This window comes from Amyelois transitella, chromosome 17, assembly GCF_032362555.1.
Source record: "Amyelois transitella isolate CPQ chromosome 17, ilAmyTran1.1, whole genome shotgun sequence".
Lineage (NCBI taxonomy): Eukaryota > Metazoa > Arthropoda > Insecta > Lepidoptera > Pyralidae > Amyelois > Amyelois transitella.
In genome coordinates, this window is record NC_083520.1 from 8894502 (window position 1) to 8914584 (window position 20083).

At 37.5% G+C, this 20083-nt stretch overlaps 4 protein-coding genes across 4 annotated transcripts in view; 1 reads left to right on the forward strand and 3 right to left on the reverse strand.

The window, feature by feature from the left end:
* Positions 1–756: 756 nt before the first annotated feature.
* LOC132902714 (uncharacterized) lies at positions 757–5995 on the reverse strand. Its single transcript, XM_060948852.1, has 3 exons — positions 5855–5995; positions 2770–2941; positions 757–1848 (listed from the first exon to the last, which is right to left on the reverse strand). Exons 2-3 carry the CDS (start codon positions 2926–2928, stop codon positions 1741–1743), a joined length of 267 nt encoding a protein of 88 aa, XP_060804835.1. The 5' UTR covers positions 2929–2941; positions 5855–5995; the 3' UTR covers positions 757–1740.
* Positions 4339–5844, reverse strand: LOC132901741 (sepiapterin reductase). The gene has a single exon (XM_060948851.1). The coding sequence runs from the start codon at positions 5842–5844 to the stop codon at positions 5044–5046; it is 801 nt and encodes a 266-aa protein (XP_060804834.1). The 3' UTR covers positions 4339–5043.
* Positions 5877–6619, reverse strand: LOC106138848 (uncharacterized). The gene is made up of 3 exons (XM_013340136.2): positions 6493–6619; positions 6217–6342; positions 5877–6028 (listed from the first exon to the last, which is right to left on the reverse strand). The coding sequence occupies exons 2-3, from the start codon at positions 6335–6337 to the stop codon at positions 5877–5879; spliced, it is 273 nt and encodes a 90-aa protein (XP_013195590.2). The 5' UTR covers positions 6338–6342; positions 6493–6619.
* Positions 6620–8726: 2107 nt separating this feature from the next.
* The window catches only part of LOC106138828 (ski oncogene), a 50441-nt gene continuing 39084 nt past the window's right edge, over positions 8727–20083 (forward strand). Inside the window, exon 1 of the mRNA XM_013340108.2 lies at positions 8727–9948. Within this exon, the coding sequence (XP_013195562.1) occupies positions 9142–9948 (807 nt within the window). The 5' untranslated portion in view covers positions 8727–9141. The remainder of the gene's footprint in view (positions 9949–20083) is intronic.

Sequence of the window (20083 nt, forward strand, 5' to 3'; positions counted from 1 at the left end):
CCAAACAAAATCACCTTATGAAATATAATTCATCGTGACAATAATTCAACAATATTGTGTGTACATTTTTCAATTAATTCTATTTTATTTATTATTGTGGTCAAGGACTTTGTAAATAATTTTATTTCGCTGTCGTTTTTTCTGATTGACATAATTTTTTTTAACAATCGGGCGGGGCGGGGTCGCCATTTTTTTTTTTTTAATTTTATAATCTAAGCCCTTTGATGAGGGAAATTTAGGCAAGTCATACATGCATACATACATGTAATCACGTCTATATACCTTGCGGGGTAGACAGAGGCAACAGTCTTGAAAAGACTGATAGGCCACGTTCAGCTGTTTGGCTTTAAGATAGAATTGAGATTCAAATAGTGACAAGTTGCAAGCCCATCGCCTACAAGAAAAATCCCAACTTTATAAGCCTATACCTTAGTCGCCTTTTACGACATCCATGGAAACGAGATGGGGTAGTCCTGTTATTTATTAATTGGTGCCGCAAACCTCACGGCAAGGTAAATCCTAAGCATCAGCAACTCTTTATGACTTAAGTGATAAATTTGATAAATTAAAACCTTTTTAACGAAGCGACAGCAAATTATTCATTCACCTTTTTTAAACGTTGATGGAAATGCGCCCTAAATGCGACTTAAGTATTGCGTAGATACGCATAGATACATATGTATATATAGATACCTTTGTTTTTAAAACAAATTCGTACTTACATAGAATGTATATGGAAAAATAAATAAAAAAAAGTGCTCAAAACATATGAGGCGTCATTTTATTTCAACTTAAACATTCTAACACACAGCCCGTAAATTAATTACTTAAGCAATTTACTTTAAAAAATAACTGGGTAATTAAACCACAAACCTAATATACCTTTACCAATGTAGAGTGCGAACAAAACGCAACTAAGTAATTATTTATTATTTACACTACTATTATTGATATTTCAAATTAATTAAAAATGCAAAAAAAAAATCGAATATTACTTTCACTATATTTTTTATTCTGCTGTTAAATCCCTTCGTATCTAATAAAATATTTAAATATATTAAGATCGTAAATGACCGGTGTCTGTACTTAAAAAGCGGACGAAGTCGCAGGCAACAGCTGGTCAATAGTTAGTATTCCCTATACCTGCTAATAATAAAAATGTGAAAGTAACACTGTCTGTTTGTTACACTTTTACGCATAAACCACTGAATCGATTTTGATGAAATTTGACTATTAGAGTTGACTATTACGAAGAACGTAGATGAAGTCGCGAGCAAAAGCTAGTCTTTTATAATTCTGTGATAATAGTAAATCTACTTACAATGACTAATTAATGACATATTAATTATTACAACTTAAAATCAAAAATAATATTTAGTTTAAAAACACAATACTTACTTCAAAATTGGAATTTAATATGGATAACAATTACAATAAATTTAGGTACCTACTCGATATTAAACAATTTCATAAACATATTGGTTTTGGCAAGTTATTTTTCCGACCTAGAACTTAGTTTACAAGAAAAAAACGTTTTTGTATCTTTCCTTTCTGCAACAAAATTTTATTTTTAAGAATTTTTTTTTCGTATAACTTGTTTAGGACGATACGGTAGACACAATTAATTTTTCATGAGAAAACTGTTTTCACATTTTTTCCTTCTTTTACAGAATTATATTTGAGGTTATGTTTCTAAATTTAGCTTAGAAAATACTATATAATTTTCGATAAAATGTATGTTCATCCATAGGCTACTTCCTCCACGATGGTCTCCCAAGAATCCGTGGACTCAGTCTCCCAGGAGCCGTCATCATCTTCTTGTTCCTCTTCTTCATCGTAATATGCCAGCTGTAGGAAGAATATGGAACAATTATTATGTAGATACGTCGATACGACGTGACTATTATGTAGGTATATACATACATACATATAGTCACGTCTATATCATTTGCGGGGAAGACAGAGCCAACAGTCCTGAAAAGACCGACAGGCCACGCTCAACTGGCTTGGCTTAATGATAGAATTGAGACTCAGACAGTGACAGGTTGCTAGCCCCATCGCCTAAAAGAAGAAACCCAAGTATATATGTAAGTCTATCCCTTAGTCGCCTTTTAAGACGTTTATTTGTTTAAAACTTTATTGCACAAAACAAAAATGTACAAAAGGCGGACTTAATGCCGTTTGGCATTCTCTACCAGTCAAGCAGCTGACCAAACAGAAAAACTGAAAAATACATAAATTACGAAAAAAAAATGCATAAATACAATAAAAGATTTTAAAATAATTCATTACAAACAAAAATACAACACACAATTTTTTTCTCGTTATATTAACATAATACTAGCTCTTGCCCACGGCTCCGCCAGCGTGAACACAACCCATTTCCTTCCTAGTACTTCCACACTGTATGTATGCAAAATTTTACAGAAATCGGTTCAGTGATATTGACAGGAAAAACAGACTCACTTTTAAATCTATACTAATATTATTAAGCTGAAGAGTTTGTTTGTTTGAACGCGCTAATCACAGGAAGTACTGGTTCGAATTGAAATTTTTTTTTTTGCGTTGAACAGACCATTTATCGAGGAAGGCTTTAGGCTATACAAACATAACATCACACTGCAACCAAGAGGAGCAAAGAAATAATGGAATATGTGAAAAAATAACGTGGAAAAATATTCATCCTTAAGAGCTTTAATGATGTCCAAAATAACTATTCCACGCGGACAAAGCCGGTTCACAATAATAATATAGATTGTACCAACTTGCCTCATTCTCGTGTAATCTCCGGACCGTGTGCACTCTAATTTGGAACATCCATGCCCTGCCCAAGATGGCGACCGTACCGCTGAGCAGCAACGGCATGCTGAACCGGCATTTCCATGCCAACCCCATCAGGAATATGAAGAGACTCTTGCGGCCCGTCATGTTCGCGTCATATCTGAAAGAGATGCGTCAGTTTTTAAAAGAATTTAATGTATTCTGTTGCGCAGCGGTAGGGGCATGATGAGAAACGAACTTTTTCCCAATGGCTTAGATGTACATACATACATACATATAATCACGTCTATGTCCCTTGCGGGGTAGACAAAGCCAACAGTTCTGAGCGCACTGATAGGCCACGTTCAGCTTTAAGATAAAATTGAGATTCGAATAGTGACAGGTTGCTAGCCCATCGCCTAAAAAAAGAATCTCAAGTTTGTAAGCCTATCCCTTAGTCGCCTTTTACGACATCCACGGGAAAGAGATGGAGTGGTCCTATTATTTTTTGTATTGGTGCCGGGAACCACACGGCTTAGATGTTTATCTATATAAGTACATACATACATACCATCACGCCTTTTTCCCATTGGAGTAGGCAGAGATTATGCATTTCCACTTGCTACGATTCTTACCTCTCCCGCTTCCTCCACACTCATTACCCTTTGAGTGGTAACACAAATGCTATACATATAAGTATTTATTATTATTATAAAATATATATGTGTTGTGTGGTTCCCGGCACAGATGAAAAAAAGAATAGGACCACTCCATCTCTTTCCCATGGATGTCGTAAAAGGCGACTAAGGGATAGGCTTCCAAACTTGGGATTATTCTTTAGGCGATGGGCTAGCAACCTGTCACTATTTGAATCTCAATTCTATCATTAAGCCAAATAGCTGAACGTGGCCATTCAGTCTTTTCAAGACTGCTACCCCTACAGGCTCCGTATACCCCGCAAGGGATATAGACGTGACCATATGTATGTACATAACATACATAAATTATAATTACGTCTGTATCCTTTGCGGGGTAGACAGAACCAACAATCTTGAATAGATTGGTGCCGGGAACCACACGTCACATGTTATGTTGACGTCATTAATACCTTGTATCCTATTCACTTCAAGGGATTCTGCTACCAGTATCATGAAAATTAGATGAGTCTCTTTTATTATCAGACTTACCTTCTCCAGGATGCGCGGTCACAATAGGACCTTGGGTCCTTTTTGCATTACTTTCAGTGTCTTAAAGACTATTGGCTCTGATTACCCCGCAAAGGATATAGACGTGATAATATATGTATGTATGTCTTAGAATCTGCACTGGAATAGAAGCTACTACACACACACTATGTTTTACTTCCTTGCCAGAACAACATGGAAGCTTGCTATTCCCTTAGTCTCCTTTTACCGACATCTATGAAACTTTAAACTTCAGAGATAGAGGGAGAAGGAAGGCCATTGTAAATAACCCCTCAGGTCAAGTCCAGTTCAAAACAAAACAAGATAAATATGAATGTAACTCATATATTCACAAACTAATGATAAGGAACAGGGCAAAACAGTGAAAATACAGTTTAATTCAAGCATTTATTGTTTAATATGAATTGCATTCATAGATATGTTAGAAGTATACATAGTAAAGGATGTTGTGATCAACACAAAATAACAGCAAAAAATAGAAAAAAAAATTTTTTTATATATTTTAGTCAATAAAGATAACAAAAGTATATGACGTGGGTTTCAACATATTATTTGAATTTAAAAACCCGTTAGCTATTGAGATCCAAAGTTAATATATTTAACACATAACATTTGATCAGATCACCCTTTTTTGGAATGTTAAGTTACACTTTATCAAATTTCTTATCGTAAAAATAAGCATTCAGTAATAAGTAGTATAAGTAAAGGTTTCACTATGTAATATTATAACAAAAAATATTTTCTTAACACCTTCAGTCGCCTTCTAACAAAACCAGAGAGAAAACTAAAAAGTAAAAATAGAGAGCATAGACACATTATTAAATAGGTATATACCAACTTGACAAATCTTTATATATAAATTTACTATTACTATTCTACTAGGCCCTTTAATTTAATACTTTCAATTATTGACATCTCAAATGTTTTAATTTTTTTTTTCTCTAAACCTATTAAGTATCCTGAGTACATAATGTCATTAAATCACAATACATATAGTTATCCCAAATTCACATTTGGCAATGAGAAACGTTGAGTAAGAAAGCTACAAATTTATAGAAAGGATATTTTAAGTTAATATTTATTCATCATCAAAGTAATCAACATGTTCCCCAGGGGTGAACAGGCCTGCCTGCAGAACTTTCACACACTTCTGAGCTGTCATTTCAGGCTTCAGCAGAGTACCTTGCCTTTTGAAAGAAGTGAATACATCTTTCAAGTTGTCATTCACCGCTTCGGTGAGGACAAAATCAATCATGGCCGTCTCCACGGGCCCCGGGGAATAGTTAAGTACTTTGATGTGAGCCTTCTCAGCTGCCAACACTTTGAAATACATCTCCCTAGCTGCTTTACCACTGCAATAGTAAGCCATACCCCCCATTGGCTTGATAGCGCAGAGAGATGTTATGTTCACAATCACAACTCTATCATCTATCTCCTCAAAGATCTTGAGAAACTGAGTATTCAGGGAAATAACTTTAAACACATTGAGATCATAGTAATCCCTCAATTCATCCACATCGTCCATCTTCCATGTCTCCACAGCCAGGTTACCAAGAGAACCGACATTGTGAAAAATTAAAGATGTAACAAATCCCTTCACATCCCGCCCTTCTAGGGACTTGCGTAAGAGACCATACATCTCAGAATTAGAAGACTTTGACAAATCAACCGACTCATAACGAACCTCCACATTAGGTGATGCGCATAGTTCTGCAGTTTTTGCCAACTCAATCTTGTTTCGTGCTAAAAGTAGCATCAGAGATTTAGGGCCGAGAAGTTTTGCAACTTCAACTGCGATAGCCCTGCCGATGCCTTGTGAGGCTCCTGAGACTACACAGTAAGTTGTTCCAGTCAAGTCGACTTGGGATGATGTAGCCATGATTACTTACAGTAGTTCTTGTGGATTGATAGTTATTCTTGCAGCAGCTTCTCAGATTCAGTATCACCGATGACAGGGTCCAAATCACAGCCTTCTCTCATCAAACGATCAATGCAGTCGGCGCGGTATGCGGACAAGTTTTCGACAACTTTGTTCTTGTTTCTAATCTGCTTGAGTTTTCGCTCTGAAATGTAGATAGTGTTCAATTAGAATGGCGATAGAAGCGGTGTGCTGTGCGAAATGTGAATGCAATCGGGGCGGTGTCGAATAACGAAATGTAACGCGAACCTTCGCTGCGGTCACATTTCGTTGTGCAATATTGACAATTATCACTCCTTAATAGCCGACAAAATGAAAAACACATTAACTTACCCAATATAGCGAGATACTCGGCGGAGTCAGATAGCTTTTCAACCTGTGGCTCCGGTTTGAAATTGTCTTCAAATTCCGATACAACCGCAGTAGTCTGTACTTTGTCACCCCAAGGATCCATCAAATCTGTAAAATAAGCAACAGCCAAGGCAAGATTAGATTAAAGTCTGTACCTACTTATCTATGTATTTAGTTCACGGATAAATCAATTAATAATCATTTTAAAATATGTTTTCGAAATTCTAAATACATTGTGACGTATAGTTTTACACTTACGAGCAGGCTGAAAGCCGAAACACTTTATTTCGTCGTAATTTTGTAAATTGAGAATATTAGCTGAAGTCAAAACACGAAGGAAAAAGGAAATTTATTCTGACATTGACATCTGATCTGACAACTGTCAACAGACAACAGACGAGGTCTTTATATGACAGTTCTTTTTCTGACAGTTGATAGTTCTAAACGGACAAGGATCATAATGATTTACGTAGATTAATTTCTGCTTTCGTCTTTATGCTTGACAATCTTTAGCTTAGCTTTACTGGCAGAACGACTACTCAGCAATTGTCCTCTTTGGTGATAATTACGGTGTGGTGTATCCTCTTTGAGGTGACCAAGGAGATTGTACGTAAAAAATTTCCTTGGATGTGTTCACAGATTAGAAAACATGGTGGGACTTACGTTCATCTTTAGATCAAGAGAAAGGGTCATTTGACCAGCAATTAACTAGAGTGGCGATGGGCTAGCAACTTGCTACTATCTTAATCAATAATAAGAGTATTTTTTGAGATTATTGGCACTGTTTTCCCTGTCAAGATTAAAAGAAGTAAATTAAATGTTAATAAGCGCTTAAAAATATGTTGAACTTGAACCTTGAACCGTGCGTTCATCAATGCAGTTGCAAAGAGTACCGGAATCTACGTAGGTATTCCTAGGTATTTTAATTTATTTATGTTGTTGTTGTCTAAAACTAATCTTATCACCATGGTACATAAAGAAAGAATACAAGATACAAGAAAACATTACCGATAAGATACATATTACCTATCCAATGACTAAAAAGGTGGTGCCTTTTTAAACCACCTTCAAAATAAGGTGGTTCTTAGTTTGACCTGTATGTATGTTTGTCCGCGATTATCTCGCGTTTCCGAAACGATTTTGATGCGGTTTTCAGAAAACTGTTAAATTTAGGAGAAGGGTTTAGAAAAACGACTTCAAAAAAGGAGAATATCGATTGGTAGTTCTCTCTTTACCAAATTTATGTCTTAGGAATTTTATATTATATATTTAAAAGTTAAAAATTCTAACTAGAATCTAACTCAAAACCACGGGCGATGCGAAAGCAAGTCTTGTTTTGCACACCATACACGTATTTACTTACACTCTATGAGTACTCGCAAAGAACATATACGCAGATACATTTAAAATCCATCTTAGTGCTTATGAAATAGCGTTCAAAATGTAACTACTCATATTTTGCTAACAGCAGAACTAGTATTACTATCGTATTCAAACGACGTTATCGCAGCAACTATAAAGTTGAATTTCGAATGCAATATTTCTGATAAAAAGCAGTTTTCACGGAGTTTCGAACGGCGGCCGCAGTAGACGCAGCTGCCCCTTCCCGCGTCTCTGGCACCTTCCCCCCGCCTCATACCCGCCCCGCGCGTGTCGCACTGTCATAGAGTAAATAAATAACAAAATGATGCATTCATTACCAAGTTCCATTTTTCCTCTAAGATGACTGTGCTTTAAATATAGCTTAATGTTTATATTCTTTAGTTTTTGATAACAATCGCTATCGCTTTGGTAGCTTTCGGTAGACGTCGCTTTGGTAGCTATGCCTTGATAAAAAAACGTACTTGCGAAAGTTTAGGTAAAGAATACCTACCATAAAAAAATCACAAAATTTACCTATACTTACTGAAATATTTTTTTTATTATACCGCGATGATGGAAACATGCCATTAAACATTTTTTAATAAGTAATTTGAATTTCAAGGCAAGTAAAACCCTAACATTTTAGTAAAAACTGAGCGATTCAGTAAAAAAAATGATAGAGGCAAGTTATGTTTTCATATTAATATCAAGAATCTTAATAATATACCATACTGACCTGTTTTCTTTTTTCATCATAAGTAGGTATATCACTCTTATATTGCTTGACTAAGTTATTAGCTTTACTGCTAAGTGTCGTATAATCTATCTTAATTGCGAATTGGATACTGGGCATGGATAATGGTATAATAAAGACTACTGACGGTTCGTATCTCGTCTTTCTTTCTTTTCTATGTGTGTTACCGATTGCACCCTCCACTGTAGCTGTAACGCTTCGGGTCCTGAGGTCCGGTTAAATTTTCTACTCGTCTTTCTATACCTACCAATTTTGTCTTTGATACGGGCGGGCCGCGGCTTGCGCCGCCATTCTGGATATTTTGACGGGAAGGTCGGTCACGTGACACGGCGACGGGCGAGGGGCGCGGGGCGCCGGCTAGACTCTCCAGTAGCCGAGCCATCCGTCTGCTGCTTTGACTGCGGCCAGTCGCCGGAATCTACGCCCCAGTCTCAGGCGCTCGCCTTTATTACGTCCTATTTCTTTCTCATGTTGCGATCGATTTGTAATCGAAATATTACTTCACTGAATGGAATGTGTCTCTATAGTGCGTGTTATATTTATATCTTGCAAAAAACACTTTCAAAACTGTGATAAACCGACATAAATTTTCATATTTTTGCACGGGTGTGCGAGTGGCGACGGGGCGGAGACGCCGCAAACGGGCGGCATTCGCTCGGCCCGGCCGTCGCGACGGCTCAGCGCTAGTCAGACATGTTTCGATCGCGGCCGCAGAGCGTCGCGCTTGCCGGCGCGTAGGTCGCTCGTGACATGCGCCTCTCGAGGTCCAGCGACGGTGGGGGTGACCGAATATGGATGTAGTGACGCCTCATATAACCTCCGTGCTGAAAACATACCAGGCCAGCGCGCCGCGCAGCCTGCAAGGACCTGGCTGCGGGCGCGCGGAGCGGGAATGTAACGACGCGCCGCCGCCGCCGCCGCCGCGCGCGCCGCCGCCCATCCTGCTGGCCGCCGACCCCGTGCTCGGCGAGCGCGGCGAGACCGTGCTCGAGGGCGAGCCCATCTCGTGCTTCAGCGTGGGCGGCGAGAGGCGGCTGTGCCTGCCCCAGATCCTGACCTCGGTGTTGACCAACTTTACCTTGGAGCAGATCAACCGCGTGTGTGATGAACTACAGATATACTGTTCGCGGTGCACGCCCGAGCAGCTGCACGAGTTGAAGTCGACGGGCGTGTTGCCGCGCTCGGCGCCGTCGTGCGGGCTGATCACGCAGACGGACGCGGAGCGGCTGTGCGCGGCGCTGCTGCACGCGCCCGCGGCCTCGAGCCCGCACAAGCTGCCGGGGTTCCGGGTGTACCACGAGTGCTTCGGCGGCGGACGAGGGGTGTGCGCGCCCGACCTGAACCTAGTGCAGTGTTTAGAATGCCGGTCTTTGTACACGCCGCGGCGGTTCGTGTGCCACTCGCACGAGGCGGAGCACCGGACCTGCCACTGGGGGTTCGACTCGTCGCGCTGGCGGCGGTTCCTGCTGGTGGCCGACGAGGAGCAGGAGAAGGAGAAATGCGTGGCGCTGTTGGACGACTTGGCGGCGAAGGAGGCGGCTGCGCCCGCCCACGCGCCGCCTGTCGTCAAACATCAGCTGCCCTTGAAGAGAAAACAGGTAGGAGTCCAATTAGTAAATATTTGGTAAAAATCGTAGGGGATTCCTAGCTGAATCTGATTGGAATTCTTCCAACGATTGCCATGATCGTTTTTCATGTTACCTCACTCACCTAATTATATTATGTATTTTGCAATTTACGATCAATGACATTTTTAGGTACCTACTTGATCCTCACAAAGGAATGTAAAGAGATGAGAACTAAAAGGTAAAAGCGATATCTGTTGTGCGTTACTATATCTACTACCTACACGAATGATCTTACGAGAATCTTATTGGATGACACGACTCATAGTAGGTGAATATGAGACCCTTTCGTTTGTAAACAAGTCGTTTGTTATTCAAGGAGAGCTGTTAGAATTAAAATAACAATAATCAGGGCCGCATTGAGAGAACTGGGAGCCTTAGGGCAACAAGCGGCGAACGAACCCATTATTATTATTTTCCGAGTAAAAGTAATATTTATTATTTCTGCCCTTGTATTTAAAAAAAATATTTTATAACAAGTGAAAATAATTTAAAAAATCTAATACACCTGTATTGGATTCTTTATTTTTTAATTACTATCACTACATAGTATAAAACGAAGTCGCTATTTTAGTCTGTTTGTCTGTATGCTTAAATCTTTAAAATTACGCAACGGATTTTGATGCGGTTTTTTGTAACAGGTAGAGTGATTCAAGAGGAAGGTTTTTATGTATAATTTTTTCCGAATTTTGCACCCGTGCGAAGCCGAGGCGGGTCGCTAGTATTCTACAAATGGAACTATTTAGACTTTTCTTCTGTGTCTCCTGAGCGAGCTGAGATAGCAGCCCCGCTAGGTGTACCCTAAATCCGGCCCTGTCTATATATAATAATACGACACAGCTACGTTATCAAGCCGGTAGTCCGCTAAATTATACAGGTAGTATTACAATACACACAGTATACGTATACATATATTCCTGCAAAACAAATTGTACGTAATATAAGAGTCAGAAACAGCTTTTATCTAACATTTTTATCGTGTAAACTCTCAAATGGAAAGTATGGCCCTGAAATATTTTTTATTCCGCTTAATGATAATAACCTCTGAGGACCTATGGTAGAAGCGAGGATGATGATCTCAAGGATATATTTGGAGAAACAGTGATCGTCAAGAATATTTGAAGAGAAATATAATTTGTAACGTAAAGGTAGAGCTGTAATCTCTGCGTACCCCCGTGGGAAAAAGCAGTGTTATATGAGTGTTATCTGTAAAACACTAATTGTTCTGATATTTGCTTAAAATATTTGTCGCTGCGGGTGTGTTGTTACCAACCAAACAAATCAGTCTGATAAAGAAAACCCTACTAATATAAAAAATGCGAAAGTTTTTGAGTATGTCAGTATGGATGTTTGTTACTCTTTCACGTAAAAACAACTGAACCGATTACGATTAAATTTGGTATGTCGGTAGCTGAATACCCAGAATAACATGTAGGCTACTTTTTATCCCCGGAGTTCCCGCGGGATTGATAGAGTTTCCATGCGGACGAAGTCGCGGGCGGCCTCTAGCAAAATTATAAAACTTTGCAGAACCTTTTGGGAACCTAACCCATATTGGATCATGGCTGATGCCTGAATGTGCAGGTTTCCTTCCGATTGTTTCTAGCCGTTTAGTAAATTGTTATCTTTGGTTATGTATAATTTATAACAGCGAACAGTCTCTAATAAGACTGAAAGGCCAAATTTAGCTGAATAGTTTAACCCATTAGAGGCCAAATAAAAACGCACATGTTAATTTTTAATTTTTCTTTATTTATTCATGAAAGAGGAGTACAAAAACAAATAAATCTGCTCGAAAATGAAAAAAAAACATTTTTTCAGGAAATTACAGGGGTGTACCCAAATTGGCACAGTGGCCACCTAAGAGTGAAAATCAGCGAAACACGATTTTTCTATACAGAGTGTTTTCTTGCATTTTTTGCACCCCCAACGGCTTCTATTATGACAAACAACACACCGTACACGTTTCACAAGTTTTTCAGGGACGTGGTTCTTACCATCTAATTGTAACCCATCAATATTTGATGACGAAGGACGAGTGTTTTGTTTCTGAATTGAATGCCTGAGGTAGTATCTGGCTATGTTTCGCCTAAACAACAATTGGTCCATGGGATCTTCTTTAGCAAGGACATGTAGACGCCATGCGTTTGCTATGGTCATGTCAATCATGTAGGTAAATAGAACCCACCACCATTTCTTGCCATGAATCCCAATCCTATAGAGTGATATCGACTGGTCTAATTCATCCACTCCACCCATGCCTTTATTGTAATTTTGAAAGAGATGTGGAATCGTCACCTCAGCCTTCTCCTTTTTTTCTGGACACCATCTCTTTACAAGTCCTAAAGGCTCATATGAGTCGTAATTGGTAGCCATTGTGCAAATACTGTTATCTTTCCAGCGGACCAAAAGAATTTCATTATTTTTATCAAACCTGTAGTCATATACTGCTCGTGATTTTTTCATCATTTCCTTTACAGACGATAATGGGCATTTTTTGGTACGATTTTCTCTCACAGTTCCAGTGGCCCGAAATCCTGACTGACGTAAGTCATAGAGTAGATCACAGCTGGTAAAAAAATTATCAAAAAATACTTTATGATTTGCAGCATTCGTCGTCAATTTATTGAGTAGCAATTTTACTACTCTTGTACCAAGTGGCTCAGTGGTCGGCGTGGTAGACTTTCCACAGTAAATATCAAAGCTATAACAATATCCTGAAGAACTTGCAGCAACCCAATTCTTGTAACCAAACCGAACAGGTTTGCCTCGAATAAATTGCTTGGCTGGATGATGGCCATAGTACCGAATCATTGATTCGTCGATTGAAATAAACTCGTGAAAAATACCCCACTGGTTATATTTTTTCATGAGTACTTCGGACAATTTTCGGACCTTGAACATTTTATCAGAAGTAGTCGAAGCATCATTATTGTCTACCAAATGCAAGTTTCGTTTGATTTCTCTAAATCTATTTCTTGACATCGCTTTTGACACGACTTCTACGCCAACATCTTCATCCAAAGACCAATACATGTGTTCTCGAGGTAACTTATGGTAACCTGAAAGAATGAGTATTCCAAAAAATATCCTTAGCTCTTCAGTTGTGACACAAAAGTTGTGTCTATTATTTTGGCTCGCATAAAGATTGCTAAAGTGTACAATCATCTCAAATACTTCATCATCAAAAAGCTTTTCAAAAATTTGAACAGGAGTCAAATCTTTTAGTTGCTCTTTCACATGGTTCTCACAGAGTAACCGTTCCTCAGTTTCTTCGTATTGAGTAGAATAGTTAGGAGCACACTTTCGCCAAATTGGAATATTCAAGGCTTGACGACGAGATGGTACAGTGTTTCTGGATTGCTCTGCATGTGATGTACTACCTGTGTCTTTACGTGCTTTTTTTGCAGCCAAAGGCTCATCATCACTACTGTCACCAGAGTCTGAAAGACTACCAATATTGTGAACAAATACTTCAATGTTACCAGGAACGTCATTTGGTAAGCTCGACGGCATCAAATCTTCGTCGAAACCCTCTTCTTCATCAGTAACAATACTTGGATCTGGAGGAATAATGGCTAGGTCATACTCCAAACCGTCATCACTATCCTCTATTATGTCATGAATGGCATCCTCAAGTCCTCTGTAGTTATTACTGGCGCTAAAAGTCTGTTTTCGACTCATCTTGAAGTCCTGAAATGAATATTCAATTATTGCACACTTGTAGCCACTGTACCAAAATTGGCACACCAATATTTACTTGACCGTATAATTGCATACATAAGATAAAAGTTACTAAATTTACATATAAACGTTTGTCCAATATCTTATTTTATAATAACTAAAACCACTATCACGATATCGTACATCGACCTGTCGTATAAGTAAATAATATGCACTTACCTCGATGCTTCTATAAATAGATATTTTTAATTTATGAAAACAATATCACTTTTGATGTTTTATGCTTTTATTTAATTTTTTACCATAAGCGCACTCTTTTGCCTTCACAACTACGCAACAGAACATACACTGGTGTCAACACTTTTTTTATCTACCCTCAAAAAATAAGTGTTCCCAAATTGGCACGGTGGTCAAGAATGGGTTAATGGATTTGAGATTCACATAGTGTCTGTGCTAGCCCATAAAAGATAATAAATGTATATATATTTGTCATGGCTGCCAGTTTGTTTTTTTAAGATAACGTATTGTATAGTTATGTAAGAAGACGAATGTGATTGTGCATGATAGATATCACATAATGTTATTACTTGTTGAAGATATGTAAATAATGAAAAGAAAACGTGACTTGAATGATCTTTGAACGCACAGCTATAACTATTAATCTAAGCTAAATATAGCAGGAAGGTGGTTTTGTGGTATTCAATAAGAAATAATTTTGCTAAATTTATTATTAATTGTTTTTTTATTACTATGAGATTGATTTAAAAGGTAGACCTCTATGATAATATGACCTGTTGGTTGTTCAAAGAATTAAGCTTACAAAGTTCCACGAAGGCCTATGTTTGTCGAAACTTGTGACATTCTTTTGTAAATCTAGTTTTACAAAATAGTCAAAAAGGTATCCGATTAGAATTAACGCACAAATCACATATAGTAATAAAATAAGTAACAAACAAACAGGTACTAGGTCAACATACAATTTAGTTGATAAAATTGGCAAAAACAAGGCTTTATCAGTCTTGTACAGCATATAGATATGATGTTTTTGTTTTGCGTCGATAGCAGAAAAGATAAACTGAAGAGCCTCTTTTGCATAGCCATAACAATAAAGTTGTTATTTTCATGATTTTCCTATACTTGTATGCCACTTTAAAAACTAATTAAGATTGTGAAATTCAAGAAAGGAAAACAAGAAAATGCTTGTTAACTCTAAGGATTGGGATCTCCTTTAAACGGATTAGCAATCTGTCATTATTAATGAAACTCATTTTAATGATAAAGCCATTTACGACTATTGACTATGCCTACCTCATAAACGAGAGCTAAACGTTAATAGTCACAGCAAAAATCTTATCTTTATTTATTTTAAAACAAGTACCTATTTTACTACAAGTAAAACTGACTATTTTCGTCGAATGTCAGACCGTTATCAGCGGGATCAGTCCGCGAAATGTCATACTTTGGCATTAAGTTGATAAAGGCGTTATCATCAAGAATGATTTCTGTATTATATAAAAACGTGTTTGCTTGACTGAAGGTCATTAAGACCCCAGTCACATGGTAGAGATAATCCTACCGTACCTAGAATTCCTATACTCGTACACGGTTACATTCAACACAAACCTATGGTTCTACCCAGGACCTTTTTTAAGTAAGCTCCTGAGGACACAAAAATGTGGGGCTTTAAAAGACAAGGAGCTGCTTTTTGTTTCTTTTTTTTGCAGGGTGCGCGATTGCGAGTGTTTATCAAGTAACATATTTGGTTAAAAAACACGTGTTTCATATTTTTTTCTTTTAATAAGTATAACTTTTTGGAATAATCAAAATTAAAACTAAAACTACTTATAAAAAAAATGATTACGGACTAAACATTTTAATCAACGATTGTAGACAATTGACGTGCCCCACGGTTTTATTTTAGTCTAGTCTATGCATATGTTTATAATTCCCACGACTGTATCTATTTTATTATTTTTTGGTTTTTAGTACATTTATATTAAACATTGCAATGTATGTTTAACATAAAACCGTTTAACTTAAAAAGTTTTTTTACCTATTTTTATAATTTCAGAATTGAATGTCGTTCTTTTGCAATTGTGGTTGTGAGCGACATTTTAGACCCAGATCCAAATCTGAATATCTACAAAAATTTATCGAAATTTTCCGCCCTTAATTCAGCCCTGTGTGTCTGTGTTCAATTCCAAATAAAAGTTCTCTATCATTTTTCATCTAATCTAAATATCTTTTCAATCAATACACGATATTTATAGTTACAGAACCCCAAAGAGTTCCATAGTTTGGCTAAGCAACATCAAAATTACCTATTATCTAGCCACGGGTATGTTAGACTTGCAAATTTTCTGCTATCGCTGGGGCACGAGCGACACAAGAACAAGTGAAGGTTAACTAGATATTAAGCATTGTCTTATTTCTAAAACTTGTTAATTGCGCATTTAGTTTTAAATAGAAATTCGCTTAAGTTTTCAGTTAAATTGTGATACGAAATCCATCTCAAAATTTCAATTCGCCAACACTCGGATGTAGAGTTTGTTTCGAGACTGTAGACTTTGTCTATCCCGTAAGGGATAAAGACGTGATTGTATGTATGTATTAGTACCTACACGTCAAATTCCCTGATAACATATCAGCTATAGCGATATATGTATTACCGAAAGTGTAGCTCTCTCTTTTTCTATTCCCAGAAGAATATAAATTAAAGACGAAGACAATAAATTCTTTTCAGCCTTGCTGAACCAAATATAGTCTTCTTCAGTTCCTGACAATTTCCATATATTATTGGGAAGTTAAAACATCCTATGACAGTTTCAAACGAAACTTATAAATACAGGTAGAATTTTCTTCGTTAGTAGTTGTGCCGTGTGGTTCCCAGCACTAATAGAAAAAAAATAGGACCACTCTATCTTTTTTCCATGGATGTCGTAAAAGGTGACTAAGGAATATATGTATAAACTTGGAAATCTTTTAGGCAACGGCTATCAACCTGTGAATCTCAAATCTTTTCAAGGCTGTTGGCTATGTCTATCCCGCAAGGGATATAGTCGTGATTATATGTATGTACGTAGGATTTTCTCACTTAACTACAACGAAATAAGACATTATGTCGGCGTATGAATAATTCACTCTAACTAGTTAGAAGAAAATATACCCTAGAAGGCATACGAAGTGTAGCCAACTACAAATCATTATTAACCCAAAGGCCTGCATAGGGTTGATACCTCTTTATCTTTCTTTCTAAGAATGGTACAAGACAAGAAACATACTATAAGAAACGGATTATTATAGTTAACAGTCGGAGAATGGACCCCAGGCCTCGAAGCATAGTGACAGAGGGTGCAACTGGGAACATACAAAAATGACAGAGTTAGAACTAGGAACTACTAGCATTATAACTATCATTACATAGTACATTTATATTAAAGTCGTTTCCCATATATAAATATATATATATAGTTTAGATCTTTAAAAATCTCTTTAGGTAGTCTACCTACCCCCCTCCGGGAAAGAGGCGTGATTTTATGTATGTGTGTATGTATCTATAAATCTTTCAGTTGGTTCAGTTACTCCACAGGGAATACAGGCGTGACTACAACATCACGTCTTTATCTCTTACCGGATAGATAGAGCCTACAGTCTCGAAATAACTGAAATACCACGTTTAGCTACAGTATGACTATACTGTGGCGTGTGGAATATATTTATTTTATTAATATTAACAGCCCTATATCTGCCAAGGGGCTCTGTTCCAGCAAGCTGGGTGATTCTCGGAAAACTAAATTGACACCGGAATAGTGGATGAACAGACAGACATAATAACTAGCCGGCCTCGAACATAGAACTTGCGATAATGTTCCATATTTTATTCTTATTATAACTTATCTAAGTAATAAGTGGGACTGTTGGAGTGGGAAGGCCTAGACGAATGTACCTTGATCAAATCGGAAACATTATTTGCTCGGTTAAAAAAATATAGTCACACTATGTGTATTTACTTACTTATTATCTTATTTTTTAAAATAATATTTGACGTAGACTATTTATGGTAATTAAGATATGATAAATCATAATCACGTATTAATAAGATTAAAATGTCTAGAAGGTGTTGATATAACTTATTTTTTTGATGATAAAAAATTTTGTTTATCACGTGATACGAGGTTTTGTACAATTACCAACATGTAGTCATTAGAAACGCATATTTACTACTAGCGACCTGCCCCGGTGTTGAACCTTTCTCAGAAAGTTCCGTGTGGTTCCCGGCACCAATACAAAAAAGAATAGGACCACTCCATCTCTTTCCCATGGATGTCGTAAAAGGCGACTAAGGGATAGGCTTATAAACTTTGTATTCTTCTTTTAGGCGATGGGCTAGCAACCTGTCACTATTTGAATCTCAATTCTATCATTAAGCCAAATAGCTGAACGTGGCCATTTAGTCTTCAAGACTGTTGGCTCTGTCTACCCCGCATGGGATATGGACGTGACCATATGTATGTATGTATTCTCAGAAACCCCTCTTACAAACATTGAAACAAAATCCGTTCACAACTTTCCGAGCTTAGCGTACACATGCAAACAGAAATAGAGGGACTTTACAATATGTCGTGATTTAAGTGCTTATGAATTACAACTGCATGGATTCACTCACGTATCCTGCAGACAGTACAAAATATACGTTTCGAAGTCTTCATTTCATTTTTAAATAATATCATCTCGTTGATGTCCCCATGTGAAATAATTCGACATATTCACCTTGGAATTAGTTACCGTGTGGTTCCCGGCACCAATACAAAAAATAATAGGACCACTCTATCTCTTTCCCATGGATGGCGTAAAAGGCGACTAAGGGACAGGCTTACAAACTTGGGATTGTTTTTAAGCGATGTGCTAGCAACCTGTCACTATTTGAATCTCAATTCTATCATTAAGCCAAATAACTGAACGTGGCCATTTAGTCTTCAAGACTGTTGGCTCTGTCCACCCCGCATGGGATATGGACGTGACCATATGTATGTATGTATGTATGTTTCTCAGAAACCCCTCTTACTAACATTGAAACAAAATCCGTCCACAACTTTCCGAGTTTAGCGTACACATACAGACAGAAATAGAGGGACTTTACAATATGTCGTGATTTAAGTGCTTGTAAATTACAATTTCATGGATTAACTCAGTATCCTGCAGACAGTACAAAATATACGTTTCGAAGTCTTCATTTCATTTTTAAATAATATTATCTTATTGATGTGAAATAATTCGACATATTCACCTTGGAATTTGTTACCGTGTGGTTGCGGCACCAATACAAAAAATAATAGGACCACTCCATCTCTTTCCCATAGATGGCGTAAAAGGCGACTAAGGGACAGGCTTACAAACTTGGGATTCTTTTTTAAGCGATGGGCTAGCAACCTGTCACTATTTGAATCTCAATTCTATCATTAAGCCAAATAGCTGATCGTGGCCATTCAGTCTTTTCAAGACTGTTGGCTCTGTCTACCCCGCAAGGGATATAGACGTGACCATATGTATGTATGTATGTACGTAATTAGTTCCCAAAGGTGTGAACAAATTTGAATGAAAAGATTGATGAATGTAGAGCAAAAGAAGAATGTGCAAAAATGTGGAAGGATCTAGTGTCTACTTACAGTCGTAAGAGAGTTATCTACGTCATCATATTGTTATTGAAACCTAAAGGAAATTATGTGTCGTCGTCATGCAACGCGCTCAGTTCTTTGTGCAGTTGTAAAACTGCCAAATAGAAGTCTGAATTGAGATGCAGTATGAAAACGTTATAGTGACCCGATAGTGGTGATAACCAAAGTTGCGAAGACACATTCACCAATACCAAACACTTCTATAGTCTAATATTGTTCCGAACTCTATGTTAATGGTATAACTGTATACCTCGCAAGGTATGCGAATGTGTACGAAAGGATTTGTTTACAAAATTAGTGCCAAAAACGTGTCAGCTTTGCTTTGTTTTGTGATCTGATACCATTTGTTAATTGACTTGTTATGAACGGTAGCAGATATAGTTCATTATAACTGGTACTCGTACATGCACAGAATAGCGAAGGTATAGAAATGACGCTCTATGCAAAAATGCAAATCCAATCGATCTGTTAATTGTGTTTCCTTGGCTAAGAAAAATTGGCTCAACGTTTCGAAATTTTGTACACAAGTAGTACAAAATTTCCAAACGTTGAGCCAATTTTTCTACTCTATTTTACAACTCTACCCAGCTCGCCTCAATTCGGAATTATGTTTCGGATACTAGTTTCAACATCAAATTTAACAAAAATGCCTATGTTTTAACGCACGGATCCTAGTTGTTTTCACGTCTATATCCCTTGCGGGGTAGACAGAGCCAACAGTCTTGAAAAGACTGACAGGCCACGTTCAG

Excerpts from the sequence above, each read along its gene's own strand:
- LOC132902714 (XM_060948852.1), bottom strand. The coding sequence starts at position 2,928 with ATGACGGGCCGCAAGAGTCTCTTCATATTCCTGATGGGGTTGGCATGG. Across the intron at positions 1,849-2,769 it reads GGAGATTACACGAGAATGAG|CTGGCATATTACGATGAAGA; the intron begins GCAAGTTGGTAC and ends TTCTTCCTACAG.
- LOC132901741 (XM_060948851.1), bottom strand. The coding sequence starts at position 5,844 with ATGGCTACATCATCCCAAGTCGACTTGACTGGAACAACTTACTGTGTA.
- LOC106138848 (XM_013340136.2), bottom strand. The coding sequence starts at position 6,337 with ATGGATCCTTGGGGTGACAAAGTACAGACTACTGCGGTTGTATCGGAA. Across the intron at positions 6,029-6,216 it reads CGAGTATCTCGCTATATTGG|AGCGAAAACTCAAGCAGATT; the intron begins GTAAGTTAATGT and ends TCTACATTTCAG.